General features: G+C 48.5%; 1 protein-coding gene and 1 long non-coding RNA gene across 2 annotated transcripts in view; one reads left to right on the forward strand and one right to left on the reverse strand.

Moving 5' to 3' along the window:
* rapgefl1 (Rap guanine nucleotide exchange factor (GEF)-like 1) overlaps positions 1–17,257 on the forward strand; it is a 29,666-nt gene continuing 12,409 nt past the window's right edge. Inside the window, exons 1-6 of the mRNA XM_086185351.1 lie at positions 1–784; positions 1,834–2,099; positions 13,058–13,136; positions 15,106–15,319; positions 16,081–16,178; positions 16,732–16,844. Coding sequence (XP_086041477.1) covers positions 582–784; positions 1,834–2,099; positions 13,058–13,136; positions 15,106–15,319; positions 16,081–16,178; positions 16,732–16,844 — 973 coding nt within the window. The 5' untranslated portion in view covers positions 1–581. The remainder of the gene's footprint in view (positions 785–1,833; positions 2,100–13,057; positions 13,137–15,105; positions 15,320–16,080; positions 16,179–16,731; positions 16,845–17,257) is intronic.
* LOC147244597 (uncharacterized) lies at positions 15,177–15,845 on the reverse strand. Its single transcript, XR_015110097.1, has 3 exons — positions 15,816–15,845; positions 15,521–15,608; positions 15,177–15,309 (listed from the first exon to the last, which is right to left on the reverse strand). It is a non-coding gene; the product is annotated as an uncharacterized LOC147244597 (long non-coding RNA).

Here is a 17,257-nt window from a genome sequence, read left to right on the forward strand (position 1 = left end):
GAGGAGGAGGGTGATGAAAGGGGGAGTGAGAGGCTCCGAGTCACTTAGCGCTGGTCTAATTTGTCAGGACGGAGGAGCGGAGGGAGGCGGTCGGACTGACGGAGGCGCTGCGGTACTAGACCTCAAAACAACCGACGACCCGCGAACGCACCTCGCCGTCGGCGGCTTCTCCTCCTCCAGGTGAGCGAGCGACGCGGACGACGAACCCGCCCGTTTATCCCGGAGATATCCCGGTGACATAACACGCAGTCCCGGTTCACTCGGCGGGGACTGCGGAGAACCAGCAGCTCCGCTCCGTGATTACGCGGCGGAGGAGGTCGCGGTGACGCCGGGGAGGAGTAGCCGAGAGGCGGCCACGCAGAGCAGCGAGAGCCGGGGACGGAGCCTCCGCCTCCGCCACCACAAATGGGTTAAAAAAATCGCGGTTTTGCTACCGAGCAGCAGCCGCCCAGACTCCCGCTCACACCTGCGCACCGACCCGCGGGTCGGTATGATGTAGGAGCCACCTGCCCCGCTTCTGTTCCGCCTCCGCATCCGTCCCCCCTCCACCCACCACCGCCGCAGCCCCCCAGACGCCCACCATGCCGGCGGGGATGAAACCGCTGGAGAAGTTCCTGAAGAAGCAGACCACGGCGCTGACCCGGGCCGGGGGCTTCGTCGGCGGGGTGGCGGACAAGGCCAGCGGCGGGAGCGGGGCGTCCCGGCGGAGGGCCAGCCTGTCCCGGGTCGTACCGTTCTTCAGGGAGACGTCGCCGGAGAGCGGCCAGGCTCGCGAGGTGTTCAGGTGAGACCAAGGTTGCAGTGCCGGTTAACCTGCAGGGGAGGCCCCCGGGCACTGAGGCCCCCGTGGACCCCAACACATTCACCCAGCTGAAGAGATTCATTGGAGGAGCTGGAGGTGAAATACTGAACATGTTTAAAGTAAATCTGATAACAAATGGAGGAGCCACTAAAATAAGAGATTACGTCATGTTCTTAAAATAGAAGTAAGACTGGAAATGGAACAAGGTTTGGATCCTCAATTATTAAGAACTAATAATCAGAACCATTCTCACAACTCAAAATGTTTTTCCCAAACTGATTTTTGTTGCTTTCTGTTTCTTAAATTTAATAATTTGCTTCCTTTCTTGGTCGATAAAAGACACAAGAATGTTTTTTTTATTTTGTTCATGTTTGCCAGACATAAACCTCTAATCAGCCTCTGCCTCAGGAGCTTTCGCCTCTCTTTTAGCCATTAAACTGAAACGAGAAATAATTTGCGGCCTTTTCAGTTGTGAAAATCATCTGTTTAAACCCCCAAATCAACCCTCAGATTAAGGAATTATATTTGCAAACTTTACTTTTAATGTAGACAAATCGCACTTCATTTTGTTTTCAGGCCAAAGTACATTTTTGTAATCTCCTTTTACTCACACAAGTTTTGCCTGGTAACAAACAGCTCAAAGTGAGCCTGATGGACGTGTCGCACTCGATGAAGCTGAGTTTGAGAAGACGACGGATCCGTCTGGTGATGGAGGCGCTCGGTTCTCTGTCAGACACGCTTCAATCTGTTGGTTTACGACGGCGCCTCGTCCGGATACGAGCTCTTAACTTTTAGCGTTCTTTTAATTTTGTAATTGTTTACTAGAATATTAAAGTATGATTCATTAAAACATCAGATGCCTCATTTAATTGACAGACTTTAATGTTTACATGGATGAAAAGAAAGAAGCATCGCTGAATGTGCTAATGTGTTAGCCACCAAAAGGCTAATTAATCGAGTAAAATAATCACCATCTTGATTGATAATGTCCTGGCGAGATAAATGACCCGACCTTTGACCCCCCCTTGCAGCCCCGACAGTGAAGACCCCCCCTCTTGGCCCTCAGCTGCTGGCACTGGTCTGGTTCCGGTGCCCAGCAGTGCCAACGGTTCTGGTTCTGGAGACGTTCGTAGTCCTTCTCTGTCCAGTGATGAGCAGAGCTCTGAGGCCAGCCTGATCACCGAGAGCAGTGGTGGCAGCGGCGGCGGCGGGACGCCTATCCACGCTGACACACCAGACAACCTGACCCTCATCATGCTGGACAGCGTGGCCGGCAAACGCTATGGACACTGCACAGGTGAGCTGCGTCACATGACCCCAGCAGCTGGCAGATGGTTTGTCAGTTGGTTAAAACAGTGAGGAGGATTTTCACTGAGCTTGGCAGAACCAGAACCAAAGTAGAACCTCTTACTGAGTTTGGCGAAGGTTCAAAACATCAGTTAACGGGAGTTGAAACCGCACTGCACCACGGTAGAGGAAGGACTGCTAAATGGTAGATGCCTCCGCAGCGTCTTTGTGATGGACGGCAGACGTTTGGAGACCTGGACGTTTTATGACTTTCTGACATTTAATAGAGGAAATCCAATCAGAGGCTCAGGAGCTGAACGTCAGTCCTGTGGCAGAATTCGTGCAGGCGAGTTAAAACCACAACGACTCACTTTTCATTTTGCCCTCTGTTTGACTTCCTGGTTCTGTGTTTCATCACCCCCTGATGTCACAAACCCTCCTGAACCGGGGCGTTAGTTCTGTAATGGTGGCTAGTAGCTAGTTAGCATGCAGAGGTAGCACAAGCGTGTGGTGATGTGTGTGGCCTGTTGGCGTGCCCTTGGGTGTTTGTGTGCAGGCAACATATGTCATGATGTCACGCCGGACAGGGTGAAGTTGGCGCCTCAACTCACGATGGCGTCATGTTGCCGTCATGGCGGATTTGAGCTGATAAATAATGTGACTCCTGCAGGTCATGTGACCAGAGAATGACCCGAAAGAAGATGAGTGTTAAAGATGTGTGTCATCGCTTCCGATTTCACTTTAACGGCGTGAAAGCTGTCGAAACTTCCTGAAGAAGAGCGGCGAGGGTCGTAGCGGCAGAGAAGACCGAAGGTGACGTGTCGTGATTCGTCCTCGCGTTTTCTCTCAGGAAACATCATCAGATTCAGAGGAGAAACGAGCCGAGACGCCGTCAGATTCCTGCAGCAGGATTTTCATTGTACAGACGGTTCACGCCGCCTGCCCGCGCACGTGTGTGTGAGTGTGTGTTTGTGTATTGTGAGAGTGTGTTAGTGTGTGTGTGGTTACATAATCACAGCCGTCCTTTCAGAAGGCTGCTTATTACAGCTGAAGTGGGTGTGTGTGTGCATGCATGCATGTACGTGTGTTTGTGCAGGAATGTTGTTCTGAATGCCTCTGTGTGTGTGTGTGTGGGGGGGGGTTGATGGCTATGATTTTTTCCCTCAAACCAAATGAGTTTTTTTTTCTTTAATTTCTGATCAAAAATGTGAGTATATTAAATGTTTACAGATGATGATGTCATCCCGGCGTTTTCGTGTCTGGAGAACATTCTGTTCATTTGCTCCAAAGTTGTCGGAGGATTTTAACGTCAGAGCTTCAGCTCGATCTCGCGCTGCCTTCTCACCTGCACTATCATGCAGTATGACACATTTCGTGACAGACAGTTTAAGGGCGGAGCCTTACCACAAGCAGTCATCACAGACTTTGAGGTCGTTTTTGTTTTCTTCTTCGTTTCACACTGAGCTCATGAACGAGGAAACAATTGATTGACGCTGATTGCTGGCGTGCAGCGTCTCGCCATCCAAGTCAGGTTCCACGGGCAAGATGGAGGTTCTTCCATTTGTTTGAAGGGGGCAGGGTTAGTTGGATCCTGTTGTCCCAGAGTGGCGGTGGGCCACGTTAGTTAGAAGTCAGGCCTGCTGTTTATCCACCAAGATCATGGCAGAGACACAGATGGCTGCCATGACGCCATTTCCCCTGCTGAACTCGCCGTGAAGGGAGGACGACAACAACAGGAATCTGTGTCTTGCTAAGAATTAGGAACTTCAGCCACATCTGGATTTTGGAGGCTACAGTTGACACGGTTCATAGCGTAGCGGCACGTCCAGGTCTGAATGCACCCTACCAGAGGATCATGTCACACCTGTCGGGCTTGTAACCGTCATGGTAGCTGTCATGGAAGCAGCGTGGAGGACGGTGACGTGTTTCTGACATATTTGTGGCTTCAACTGATTCATGTCGCAGCGCCGCTGCTTGAGCGCAGACGGTTGAGACGACCAATCAGGCGACAAGCTTCCACTCCTCCGATGGTTGACAGTGGAGCTGCTGCTGCCCGTCACGTGTGTGCGTGTCTATGTGTGTCTGAGACGTTCTGATCAACGCCGATCCAAGCCGTCTGATTAACGCCGGCGTCCCCTGCTTGGTCATGTGAACCGTGAGTGAGGAAATCTAAATGTGTTTGCAGGTTTTCCGGGGGCTCTCTCAGGTTTGCTTGCTCCTCCCTGAATCTGTTGCTCCGCCCTCAACAAGCGTCATCCAGTTTTCTGCTAGAAGACAAATCACACTGAGCTTATCAGCGGATTCTGACCAGAGCAAACAGTTGAGTGGTGCGAACGCGCCCTAAATACCAGAACCCTTTTAGCTGGTCTGCGTAGCGGACCGTTTACATATCCTTAATGATGGCGTCATCACCCTGTAGGCTGTTTCTGAGTGTGATGTCATAGATTGTAATCTGATGAACGTAGTTTTCCACTGAATGTCTCTTTCTCTAACACGTTGTTACTTCAGACTCAGTTGCAGAATCACTGAACGCAGCAGCTGTGACTCAATCAGACTAAGTCTGTTTGTTTGATCTGAGCACGCCGGCGTCCACGCCAGCGCGGCGCGCCGGTCCAAAGGTCTGAGATTAGCAGCTTCCGGGTTTCTGACTAACAAACAGCCTGTTTGTTCTGACAGCAGATTAGTTTTCTGTCAGCGAGGAAACAAACATCTTATTTCAAAGGTCGTTTCTCCTCTAGAAGGGAGACCAGCGGTGACTCTCGGTGACCCGCCGAGCGAGTCAGCGTCGTCCGAGGTGATGTCACTTCTGTCTCCAGATTTTGACCTTACGGGAGCATTTAAAGACAAGAACGCTGACCCAGCATCAGTCTTCTGACACGAGCGCTGCACGATCTGGTGAAGAAGAATATTGTGACATGATAAACTGCGTCATGAGTTGACTTGCTTGGTTTTTCAAGAAAAACACGTATTAATAACAACAATAATAACGATCATAATAATTATAAAAATAATGAAAAGTGCATTTCTCAACACAGACCAATTTCAGATAACATAAAAGTATGTATTTGTCCAGGGTAGTTTAAAATAACAGAATCGAACAGAATCAGTACTCAAATGTAGGCACACAAAAAATACGGTGGGCTGCTGGTTAGCTAACTTGCTAATTCAATATTTAACATATTATCTTTATTGTTGTTGAACAAGATGAGTGAAATTAGGATTCTGACTCAGGGCGCCGAGCCGCTGCTAGGATGCGCCGCCATCTTGGAACCTAGACGTGATCTCAGCTCGTCGCTTCGTTTGAAACAGCTTTGACGACCAATTGTGAGTAAGTGATATTTAAATGGAACATTGGGGTGCTGCGGAGGTGACGGTGGGATGGAAGTAAGGAAATTAGCATCCTTTAATATTTCAATTCACAGAAATGACAGTCAAAATCAGATACTCATTAAAATCATGCGGCCCTCCTCCACCATGTTGTAAAATGCTGATTTGTTTGTTTGCTCCTCACGCCATCACACCTGTGACACCTGGCATACATCAGCTAGCCAGCTAACGTTCGCTAGCTGTCTAAGACGCCCCACAAACTAGATAATGTGGGGTTTTTTTGGCTACAATTCTGGAGTCATGAGATTGTAGAATGGTTATTTCGCTGTAACTTTTCAGGGAATGTTTGTTCTGTAAAACATTTCAGTCCGGCATCTTTGTTCTAATCTCCCCAGACGCTCAGAGCGCCGAGACGTTTGAGTAACTGGCGTCACGTCGATGTTGCCTTCAAAGTGGTTCAACAGACAGAAAGCAGAAGTTCAGTCAGTTTGTAACTCCCTCAATGGTTTCTGAGGTATTTTTGGTGTCTCTAGAAGTGATGTTTCTGTCTCGGCGGCTTGAAAATGTCACTGCTTCACACTTAATTACCACACACACTCACACACACATACGCACTCACACACACTCTCTCAGTTGTCAGGTGTGTATCTGGTCTCCGTGATTGTGATTGTCACTTGTCAGGTTTCATCTTCTTGTGAGGAGCATCTCTCGCTCTCTCTCTCTCTCTCTCTCTCTCTCTCTCTCTCTCTCTCTCACACACACACACACACACACACACACCTTTGTAAAGGGTTAACGTGAGATGAGGTTTGCGTCTGCAGTGACGTTCTCTCACATCGGTGGGAGGAGTCAAACAGAGCGTGCTCTCCAGGCAGCGCACTGGAGACTTTCTCTGGCTACTTCCTGTTAGCCCTCTGCTAGCTTGTGGTGGAAGACGTAACTCCTCCAAACTCACTCACAACTGTTCATCACCCTTTCACAGCCACAACAGTTATGAGGGAGCAGGCGAGGGCGGAGCCTGTGACATCATCATCCGCTTCGTAGCATTAATTGATCAACCAATATGGAACGATGATGTGAGGAATTGATTAGTCAACTGCCAGAAAGTATAATAGAAAGAAGACCAGAACAAGCTGAAGAGTCTTAAATACACACACACACACACACACACACACACACACACACACACACACACACACACACACACACACATCCTGTTGGTTTTAAATCAAAACTGTTTTTTTCAAGACACTGATGATGTCATTGTTTTATTGCAGTTATGATATAAAAGTGTCATGATCCTTCATGTCCTCATTTTACAGGACTCCAAGAAGGTTATCACAAAAACACTGTCGTAATGAGTTTGACCTCCTTTTCAGTGCAGTTGGGTAGCACTCCTGGCTAGCTACTGGTTAGCATTCCTGGCCAGCTACTGGTTAGCATTCCTGGCCAGCTACTGGTTAGCATTCCTGGCCAGCTACTGGTTAGCATTCCTGGCCAGCTACTGGTTAGCATTCCTGGCCAGCTACTGGTTAGCATTCCTGGCCAGCTACTGGTTAGCATTCCTGGCCAGCTACTGGTTAGCATTCCTGGCCAGCTACTGGTTAGCATTCCTGGCCAGCTACTGGTTAGCATTCCTGGCCAGCTACTGGTTAGCATTCCTGGCTAGCTACTGGTTAGCATTCCTGGCCAGCTACTGGTTAGCATTCGTGGCCAGCTACTGGTTAGCATTCCTGGCTAGCTACTGGTTAGCATTCCTGGCTAGCTACTGGGTAGCAGCTCAGTATCAAAGTCACAACATTCAAATGAACAGTTTTCCGACTATTTAGAGAAGCCACTTGTCCTCCCTGACAACTCTAAATGTTTGATGTCATTTGAATATTCAGCATAAATATTTCCTCTTCACTCTGATGTGTGACTTTGGCTTCTGATCCTTCAGAGAAGTGTTCACACAGACGTGTTCAGTGATGTCGTCTCTTAAGAGGCGGGGCTCGCCATTGCTGAGGTCATTTTCCCCTGATTGTGACATGCCGCTGTCAAACTCTCATATTTGTTCTTCAGATAATATTAGTACACTGCTAAGCAACAACTGTGGCCCCCCAGCAAGAAGGTTGTGGGTGGAGCCCCGGCTGCAGCACGGGGTCTTTCTGGGTGAGTCTCCATGTTCTCCCTGTTCCTGCTGGGTTCTCTCTGGTACTCCAGCTTCCTCCACAGTCCAAAGACATCAAGAGGGACCAGGTTAATCCAGACTCTAAATTGACCGTAGGCGTGGCTGGGAGAGCCAATGGTTGTCTGTCTCTATGTGTTGGTCCTGCCATGGACTGGTGACCTGTCCAGGGGGAAGGCTGCTGGGATAGGCTCCACCCCCACCACCCTCAACAGGAGGAGAGGGAGAACATGGAGGGAGGAATGGAGGGATGTCAAGCAACAGGCTTTCAATAAAGCTTCTACAACACACAAACAACCAGTTGCTCCGGGCAACTGCTGCCTCCTACATCACCATGTGACTGTGTAAACAGCTGCCTGGCAGGTCTGATGGCTCGACTTACACAAAACACACACACACAGACGTGTTGAGGCTGGTGTTCAGGTGTGACGCTATCGAGCAGCTTTCTTCTTCCAGCATGGCTGCAAGGTGTGTGTGTGTGTGTGTGTGTGTGTGTGTGTGTGTGTGTGTGTGTGTGTGTGTGTGTGTGAGAGAAAGAGAGAATTTTTTCTGTTTATCAAGAAACATCAACTCATCCTTGTTGACATCATTTATATCTCTTGACTCGTCAAATGCAGCTCCAATGACGAGTGATGGCGGCGACGCACTGCTCGTCACGTGTCACCAATCCATCGCCATGATGCTGAAGCTTTCAGCAGATTTTTACTTTCTTTGATATGGGTGCCGTCACTCACTGCGGAAGGAAGAATCCTTCCCTGCAAAGCTGTGACACGCGGTCTCCTTGCAGCATCACGACAGTATGTTGGATTCACGTTGATGTGATTCTGCAGAAGAGGAAGCGAGCAAGGCGGCGATGGCGGCGGCATGTTGGGGCTGGTCGATGTGTGGGAGGATTATTGTGATTCTTCTCTTCAAGACAAAGATGAAGCTGCCCACTCACTCGCCCGCCTGCCCACTCACTCTCTCTCTCCTCAGGTTGATCTCGACCTCTCGTACTGCTTCCTGTTTTTGAGGATGCAGGAGTGTGTGTGTGTGTGTGTGTGTGTGTGTGTGTGTGTGTGCGCGCACATGTGGATACATAAGAGGCTCTTTAGCACCTGTTCGCATAGCAACCAGCCTTCAACGAGACATTTGTAGGGGAGGAGGGAGGATGAGCCGGAGATTTTAGGTCGCCGACGGAGACGAACAAACACAAGAAAACTTGACTCTTCTAGCGTCCTCAGAACGTGATGTCGCTGTTCTCTCATGATCGTTATTTCTCAGCACTGTTTGTTGCTAAGCATCTGGTCCCGCCCAGTACTGGTTTGGTTCTTTGTTAGCAGGTTACGTCAGGGATGTACGCCAGCGTATCGGCGATGTCAGCCTTTCACAGGTCGACTGGTGCGTATGTTCACTTGCATCGTAGGTTTTCACAGTCAGACTAGCATGACGACGATGCTGCTGGGAATCGAACCGGTCCTGCATCTTTACGCTTCTGTCGGCCCGAGCTGGCCTGGTGCTCTGAGCATGCTCTGTCAGTCCTGCTGTGCTGTTTCACCTGGAAGTTGAACAAAATGGTGTCGTCCGTTTTTCTGTCATAGTCTTTGAATTTAAGCCTGCTGCTCGATGTTCGACAGACAAACGTCAATAAGTGGATCCTTCCTGGTTCTTGTGTTCTAGGATGAGTCGTCCAATCAAACGACCTCGTGGAGCTGTAGCTATGGCAACGACAGCAGCTGGGCCCGGACAGGTCTGCAATAGGAGATGGCGTCAGTTGTGGGTTTGCAGTGGTTGTGGTCTAGTTTTCATGACTGAAGATGAAAATGACCTTCAGCTGCAGCGTTCACACAGGAACATGAATGTTTCATAACAAACGTGACGCAGCGTGATACTTCTTCAGTGCTTCTTCCTGCTGGATGGGCATAGTAGTTTTACACTTGGGCCTTCACAGGGAGCTGCAGCCACTTCCTGTCACATTGTTCACATCAATCTAAAGTGTTGCGTCTCCACGGAAACAACACCGTCCCGACGAGATCTCCACACGAGGCGTTAGGCTTCCTGCAGTCTGAATGTTGGTCATGTGACTGCTGCCTTTGTCATGATTCTCAAACGGTTTCCATGAGTTTAATCGAGTATCAATTTAGAATTTTTCCTGATGGAAGTGACTGTCACACGTGAATCGTTCGAGGACTGTTCTGGATTCAAGAGTCTCCTGGCTGCTTGATGGGCTCGTTTTCCTTTCACCTGCGTTCTGCTCGTTCTCCCTCACAGAAGATGAGCTGACGAAGGCCATCGCTGCAGCTCCTCATCTTCCTCTCTGGTCTACAGCAGAAGTCTAAAACCTCCTCGTCTCTCTGAGCTCGTGGGCGTTTTTTTTTTTTCCATCCCATTTGGATTCTGCTGGCTGCTCTCAGGCCGCCTCCCACGTTCACACTTCTTCACTCTCCTCTTCCTCCATCTTCCTCTCTCAGCCTCTCTGCTGTTCTTCCTCTGAAGATTCTGCTGCACATGTGACTGCATGAGAACGGTTCTGAAGCTGCAGTCCTGAGTTTAAATGACAAACCCGAAGAAAACCGCTCCGACGTTCCCGTTCAGCCTTCGCTCGCACGCTGATGTCACCGCTGAACTACAGCAGGAGCTGAATCCCTGATCAGCTTGTGTTTTATAATTCATGTGATAGAGCAGAGCTCCTCCTCCTCCTTCCTGTTCTGGACCATCAGCAGTGATGTCACTACCACTGACATATCTGATACCAAACGCCTGATCAGCATCGGTCAGCTGCTCCCATCATCAAACACCAAGTATATTTGAAGATTTAAGTTTCAGATGTCACGTCATTCACAGACTTGAATATTCTTAGCAACGCAGTATCAAGTATTACAATTAAGAGATGAGGAAGTATCACTGACTGACAGGTTTTTGTTTCATCACAGACCCTGCAGCGGCGGCGGCGCCTGTCCGACCAGCCAATTAGTGGTTCTGATTTGAGAACAGGGTAGAGCTCCTGAGGTTGGTTTTCTTGAGGAATGAAATCAATAAAATCTTGAAAAGTTAAAGAGAGGAAAAATGCTGAATGTGCAGTTTGAATGAATGAACACTGAGGATCGAAATGAACAGAAATGAGCAACGACAAACGTGCGAAGGAAGGAGTAGAAGAAGCTGCCGTCGCAGGATCAGGTCTTAACCAGGATCGGGTCTAAGCCAGGACCAGGTCTTAACCAGGGGAAAGAGCCAAACTCAGGATGCTAATGTAACAAGTAGCGTTGTTGTTAGCACGTCTGTGTGGACGCTTCGGTCAGGTGACAGGTGTCAGATATTTGTTGCAGGCCATCTTTGGTCAGGAGACCAGGATTGAACCGCGTGACCAAAGATCATCACCATGGTTGACCAAGTCGTGTGTCCTCAGCACAGTGGGGCAAACGTGGCGCAAGAAGAGCTGCGTCCTTCTTCTCTCGTCCCTCAGCACAGCACCACCAGCAGTCGCCCCCTGCTGGCCATTACACAACTTCACTTTTCAGACTCTGAGGCTCCGTCCACTTCTTTCTCACTGAGCTGGTAAATCAGTTTGAATTTTAGTGTCATGTCTGTCAAACAGCTTAAAACCGGTGTGATATTGGCAGTGGGACTGGTCAATAACGACGTGATCAATAGCCTGATCACCAGTACAGCACAGATTCATGTCTCACATCAGCATCTTCTCTCACATTTCCCTCTGCATCCTCTCACTGTCGGCAACGTGTTGTCTCTATGGCAACCGCCTGCAGAGAGGCGGGCTCTGGCAGGACACGCCCACTGCAGCATGTAACACATACACACACACACACACACATACACACACACACACACACAGAGCAGCAGTATATTTTAGTAAACGTGGTCTCAGTTCTTGTCTGAGTCGTTTCGTCTCAGCATCTTAAATCATGGCAGTCGTTCGTAGTTGCCTTTCTGCTCTCAGAAAAACGTTTGTCACGGCGGCTGTTTGAGCTCCGTGAACGATGCATTCTGGGAAAAAAGAAGCAGCAGTGTTGAGGAAACATCCTCCCTGTCCTCCTTCCACTCTCATCAACACATCAGCTCCTGTTTTACATATTTAAAAACAGCCACCTCTTCAAGGCTAAATGTGTCTGCATGGCCTACATTCTGAGTGTGTGTGTGTGTGTGTGTGTGTGTGTTTGTGTGTTAGATACTGCGAGTAAGATGGAGATAGAGAGAGACGGAAGGAGACCGTGTTTCAGGGTATCTGGAGATCTTAAGACTCGTAAATGTAGAATTCTTTCTTCCCTCAGTTTTCTCAACTCCAGTTTCACTGATTCACGTTACCCACTGTTGTAAGTATCGTCACATATGAATCATATAAACCGGGACAAACGTGATTAAATTATTCTCCTGTCTGGTCTTCCAATGTGAAGTCTGTTAAATTTAGTTTTGTTTGATATTAAAAAGTATTGAAGTTCTAAAGATGAGCTTGCATCAACCTTGTGCTAATATATTAGCGCTCTGACTTTTTGTATATGTATTTTTTTGCATATTGTACCTTGTTTGGTAGAAATATTCAGGAGCTTTTGAGGTCCTGGAAGACTAGTCTTGCAGTTTCATGCTGTCCTCAGCATTTATGCTAAGCTTGGCTAGCAGCTTCTCTGTCTTCATGTCTTCATGTTTAGCAAGGCTAACAGTCTGGCTCTGATTCTAGTCTGTTATACTAAGCTTAGCAAAGTGTTTGTGTCTTCCTCCAGTTGTTGCAGTTTCCCTGTGCTTCCTGTTATTGTGCTAAGCTAGGCTAGTAGTTTCTGTCTGCTTCCATTAATTATGCTAAGCTAGGCTAGTAGTTTCTGTCTGCTTCCACTCATCATGCTAAGCTAGGCTAGTATTTCCTTCTGCTTCCAGTTATTGCACTAAGCTAGGCTAGTCGTTTCTGTCTGCTTCCATTAATTATGCTAAGCTAGGCTAGGAGTTCTGTCTGCTTCCACTCATCATGCTAAGCTAGGCTAGTATTTCCTTCTGCTTCCAGTTATTGCACTAAGCTAGGCTAGTCGTTTTTGTCTGCTTCCACTCATCATGCTAAGCTAGGCTAGTATTTCCTTCTGCTTCCAGTTATTGCACTAAGCTAGGCTAGTCGTTTCTGTCTGCTTCCATTAATTATGCTAAGCTAGGCTAGGAGTTCTGTCTGCTCTTAGTCTGATTTTGAATCAGAGTTGAGTTGGTTTTGAAAATGAGCGTGTCGACTGTTTGAGTTCTCTTGGTTCAATCACGTGTGTGCAGGAGGTTTGTAGGCGTGTGTTCAGTGTGAATTCAAAGGGACGTGAATTCTTAATGATGTCAAAGACATCGTCATGTGACAGTCAAAATATTAGGAACAGCCTAAGTGAGACTCAGCTGACCCCAAACTGAGCCAGTGACCCAATAAGCAGCGGGTTTATTGCCCCTGGCAGTTCTTGCCGTGTTGCATTCATGTTCCGTCTGTGAATCTCAACTTTGTTTGTGTGTGTTCTCTTCAGAGACGCTGCTGGACGACTTCATGCTGACACATCCCATCTTCCTGGCGGCCGACAGGTTCCAGCAGGTTCTGCTGCAGCAGTATCCTTCACGTGTGTGCCGGGTCGTGTCGCTGCATGTGACTCTAGTGGACGCCTGAGCGTTCACATGAGTTTGTAGGAGCCGCTTTGATCAGGTGGTTTGAGGCGTTTTATTAACTTCTAATTGAATCTGCCAGGACGCTCGACTGGGTGTTTCAGTCTTGTAGCGGCGTGTTCTCGTTCCGCCTGCAGGCCGACTCCTCTGCACCGCCCTTCAATCTGTCCGACACTAATGAAGGAAAGGAGCCTTGCCGCTGATAAACATGGAGGTTTGAGATTCTCCTCATGTTTCTGGTGACACACCCATGATTCCGCCACCAGAACAGGTGGGGTTGGGCGGAGCACATGACCCCCTTCAGGTTCCTGTCAATCAGATCGCGGCGCTGGGTCACGCTAGAAGTTAAAGCTGCCGCTTTGCTTCTAATAGTTTGCTGAGCTGAGACTGAGTCTGATTTGTGCTGAAGCAGAACACGCCGCATGTGTCTGCTCGCCACTGAGCTGCTGCCACTGAGCTGCTGCCACTGAGCTGCTGCCACTGAGCTGCTGCCACTGAGCTGCTGCCACTGAGCTGCTGCCACTGGCTGCTGCCACTGAGCTGCTGCCACTGAGCTGCTGCCACTGAGCTGCTGCCACTGGCTGCTGCCACTGAGCTGCTGCCACTGAGCTGCTGCCACTGAGCTGCTGCCACTGGCTGCGCTACGTTCGCTTGATTAGATGGTTTTCCTCAAATATTTTAAAAGACAAATGTTTCCCAGTGATGCCGTTGCTATGACGACTTCAATTCATAATTGACATAAATTAACATTAACAACTGACATTAAAGGGGGGGAGGGGCTTGACTCAGACTCATTAGCATCAAGGACACAAGCTGCGAATGGAAGACACGACATGAGAGCGTATCAGCTGTCAGAGCCCGAGTGGCGCTGGTTAAACTCAGGTGATCATCACGCCGAGGTCATCTGCAGTACTTTCGTTCTCTGTAAATGCTACATCTGGACCGGAAGTACTACGGGTCTGCGGGTTCTGGAGTTGTCCAGTGTCCCCACAGGTCTGAGCGGATCTGGACACCTGCTGAGGTCACGTGGCGTTCAGGCCTCGACGGGACGGGACCGCCAGGATATTAGTCAGGTGATGTCACAGAGCAGCTGAAGAACTGATATGAAGTGAAAGCCTGTGTGTGTGTGTGTGTGTGCAGTAAAATGTAGGTCATCGTGGCGGTGCGTTCCAGGCCCTCCGTGACATCTGTCCCGCGTTCATCAGCATACATGAGGATATTCACATTTGTGAAAAACAAATCGTGAACTCAACTAAATCAACAGTTTCTTTGATCATGAATTAATTTTTCACCAAAGGTGGCGAGCAAACAGAAATGGTGATTTATTTATTTGTCTTGCGCGACTTTCCCTCCAGTTAAAGACGCCGTTCCTGCTGCTGCTGGTCAGTGGTCTGAAGGATCTCAGCGAGTATAAACTGAGGACATTGAAGCAGAAATGTAAGACTACAGTTTTTCAACGGCTGAATGCAGCGTTCCATCACGACAGAGGATGAAAAATGACTTTACTAAAAACACACAAATAAATAAATAGAAAAAATAGGTTAGTAACAGTTACGCTCTTACCATTGAGGACGGAGGCGGCCATCTTTGGCCAGTCAGACATTGACCGATTCAACCTGCCTAAACTCGCATCTCGTTTTGTCACTTCCGAGTTATCTTGAATGCAGCATGAGACTTGAATTCCACAGGTTAAAATCCGGAATCCTGCAGATGTCGCAACATGTTTTACGTGACAGACGTTATCGGAAGATCTCTGGCTCTCGTAAGCATCATTTATTTAAATGGTTTCATCTCAAAGAGAGACGTGTAGCGCCTGACAGGCCACACTCAGGGCATCACATTGTTTCGTCAACACTTGAGGCAAAACCACTAAGAAGAGATGAAAGCTCCTTCCTTCCTTGACTCAGACCTCCAGATTCTCCCTGGAGACGGAGGAGGGAGGGAGGGAGGGGGAGGCAGGGGGTGAGAGGAGAGAGGTGAGAGGAGGAGGAGGAGGTGATGGAGAGATGGACGGAGGGCTGGACGGAGTCGAGAGGAAGCAAGCGGTGCTGAATGTGGTGTTTCGATACCTGGACACCTACCGAGAGCTGCTGCAGGAGGAGGGCGAGCGCAGCAACAGCTTCCCCAAGGTAACACACACACACACACACACACACACAGGTGTGGATCAGCATCGATGTGGTGTGAAAACACAGCAGATGCACTGATATTATCAACATCATCAACAAACATGTTTGTTTAGGAAAGTTATGGTTTTCTTGAGTGAAGAAGATTCTGGGTCCCTGATCTGAGCGAGACGAAGCTCCAGAGCTCCTTTAAACAAAATCCACCTGAATACGAACTGCAGAATCTCCCACTTCACCTGGACTCCCACTAACAGAAGCAACATGGGCGTCTGATCTCGGTGTGTGTGGCCGTCTGCCTCGACCAGTTGAGGAGATAAGAAAGAGATAGAGGGATAAACGCAGTTTAGCCTGCGAGGAAGCAGTTCCGGTGCAGCTAATGATGTTGCCAAGCAACGGTAAACACTAGTGCTTAAAGCTAATGTTAGCTCATCCAAAATGCTATTGTTGACAGGTATCAAAACTAGAGGGTAAATCTCAACCCTGGTTCTAGCTGACGAACCCGCAGTGACAGCGAAGTGTTTACATCCGGACTTGCTGCAGCGTTACCGTAGCAACTCGTTGCTCCGCCTCGTTCTCTCTTTACATCTGCTTCTTAAAGAGAAGCGAGGAGGTGCTCCGTCTTTATCGGGTCCTGTCATGTGACCACGTTTCAGATGTGAAGGAGATTTTTGAAGGTTCAGACAGATTTATCAATCTGTTTGTGTGTGTGTGTGTGTGTGTGTGTGTGTGTGTGTGTGTGTGTGTGTGTGTGTGTGTGTGTGCAGGAGCTCTACTTGTGTGCGGTTCAAGAGTTGAGTCGTTATCCAGAGCTGGTGGAGGACGTCCTCAAACTACAGAGATGGACTGAGATCTTGCACTGCCCGTAAGACAGACACACACACACACACACACACACACACACACACACACACACACACTTACTTTAGTATCCTCCTCATGGGTCGACCAGATGATCTCAGACGTAGTCAGAAACACCTTCAGAACTTGGTTAGGTGTTCCAGCGAAGACTGAGAGTTTTGGTAAAACAGCACCGCCACAGCAAGGCAGCCATGTTTGATGTTTTATCCACAGAACAGGAAGCTTTTGTAACTGGACTGGTCAGATTTAGATGAGTCCTGCCGAAATCTACAAGCTGAATTTAATTGGTAGCACCACCTAGTGGCTAAAGACAGTAGAACTGATGAAACCTTGTGAAATAGGTTTTTTTTTTACTCGGTTTTATTGCCTCACCTCAGTGGAGGTAGGAGCCAGCTACAGCATCACCACATAGAAAATGTGTTGTGTTGTAATCACTCTTCCTTCTATCACTGCATCATGAATGTATTGTGTTATCATAACTATAACAATTAAAGTAGTGTTGCTGTAAGAACAAATCACTGACGTGTGATGACATCATTGGCTGTGTTTGTGTTCAGCTCTGAGGAGGAGAAGGAGAGCAGGAAGAAGCAGGTCCGTCCTCTCTTCAGACACTTCAGACGCATCGACGCCTGCCTGCAGCCTCGAGAGGCATTCAGGGGCTCCGACGAGAGTACGAGAGTCACACACCCACCAGCACGCATGAACAGAAATCTAGAAGCCAAAGCAGTGTGCCATCTGCAGATGGATCTGTGTCCCGTGCTTTGGTAGCTCTTTGTTGCTCACCAGTATTTTAAGTCAACATGCTAACATGCCTTTAGCCTAGCAGGGGGAAGTGCTAGCATGTTTCCAACATTAGAGGAGAAATCATTCTCTCTGTTGTTCCCTCATTCATACAAGGATCACCTCATACTGGATGGAGTTGGTTTGCAAGTTCATGGCTCAACCGGCTAGTAGTTTCTCCCTGCGAACATCTTTAGATACGATCGTGGTCGCTTTGAGTCGAGCTTTGAGCGCGAGAAGCAACATCAGTGAGGCAAATTGCAGCAAATGAGTCTAAACTTTGAATGAAGCAGCTCATATTAC

This window comes from Aulostomus chinensis, chromosome 18 (genome assembly GCF_037954235.1).
Source record: "Aulostomus chinensis isolate RoL2024-O1b breed Wild chromosome 18, RoL_Achi_v1.0, whole genome shotgun sequence".
NCBI lineage: Eukaryota > Metazoa > Chordata > Actinopteri > Syngnathiformes > Aulostomidae > Aulostomus > Aulostomus chinensis.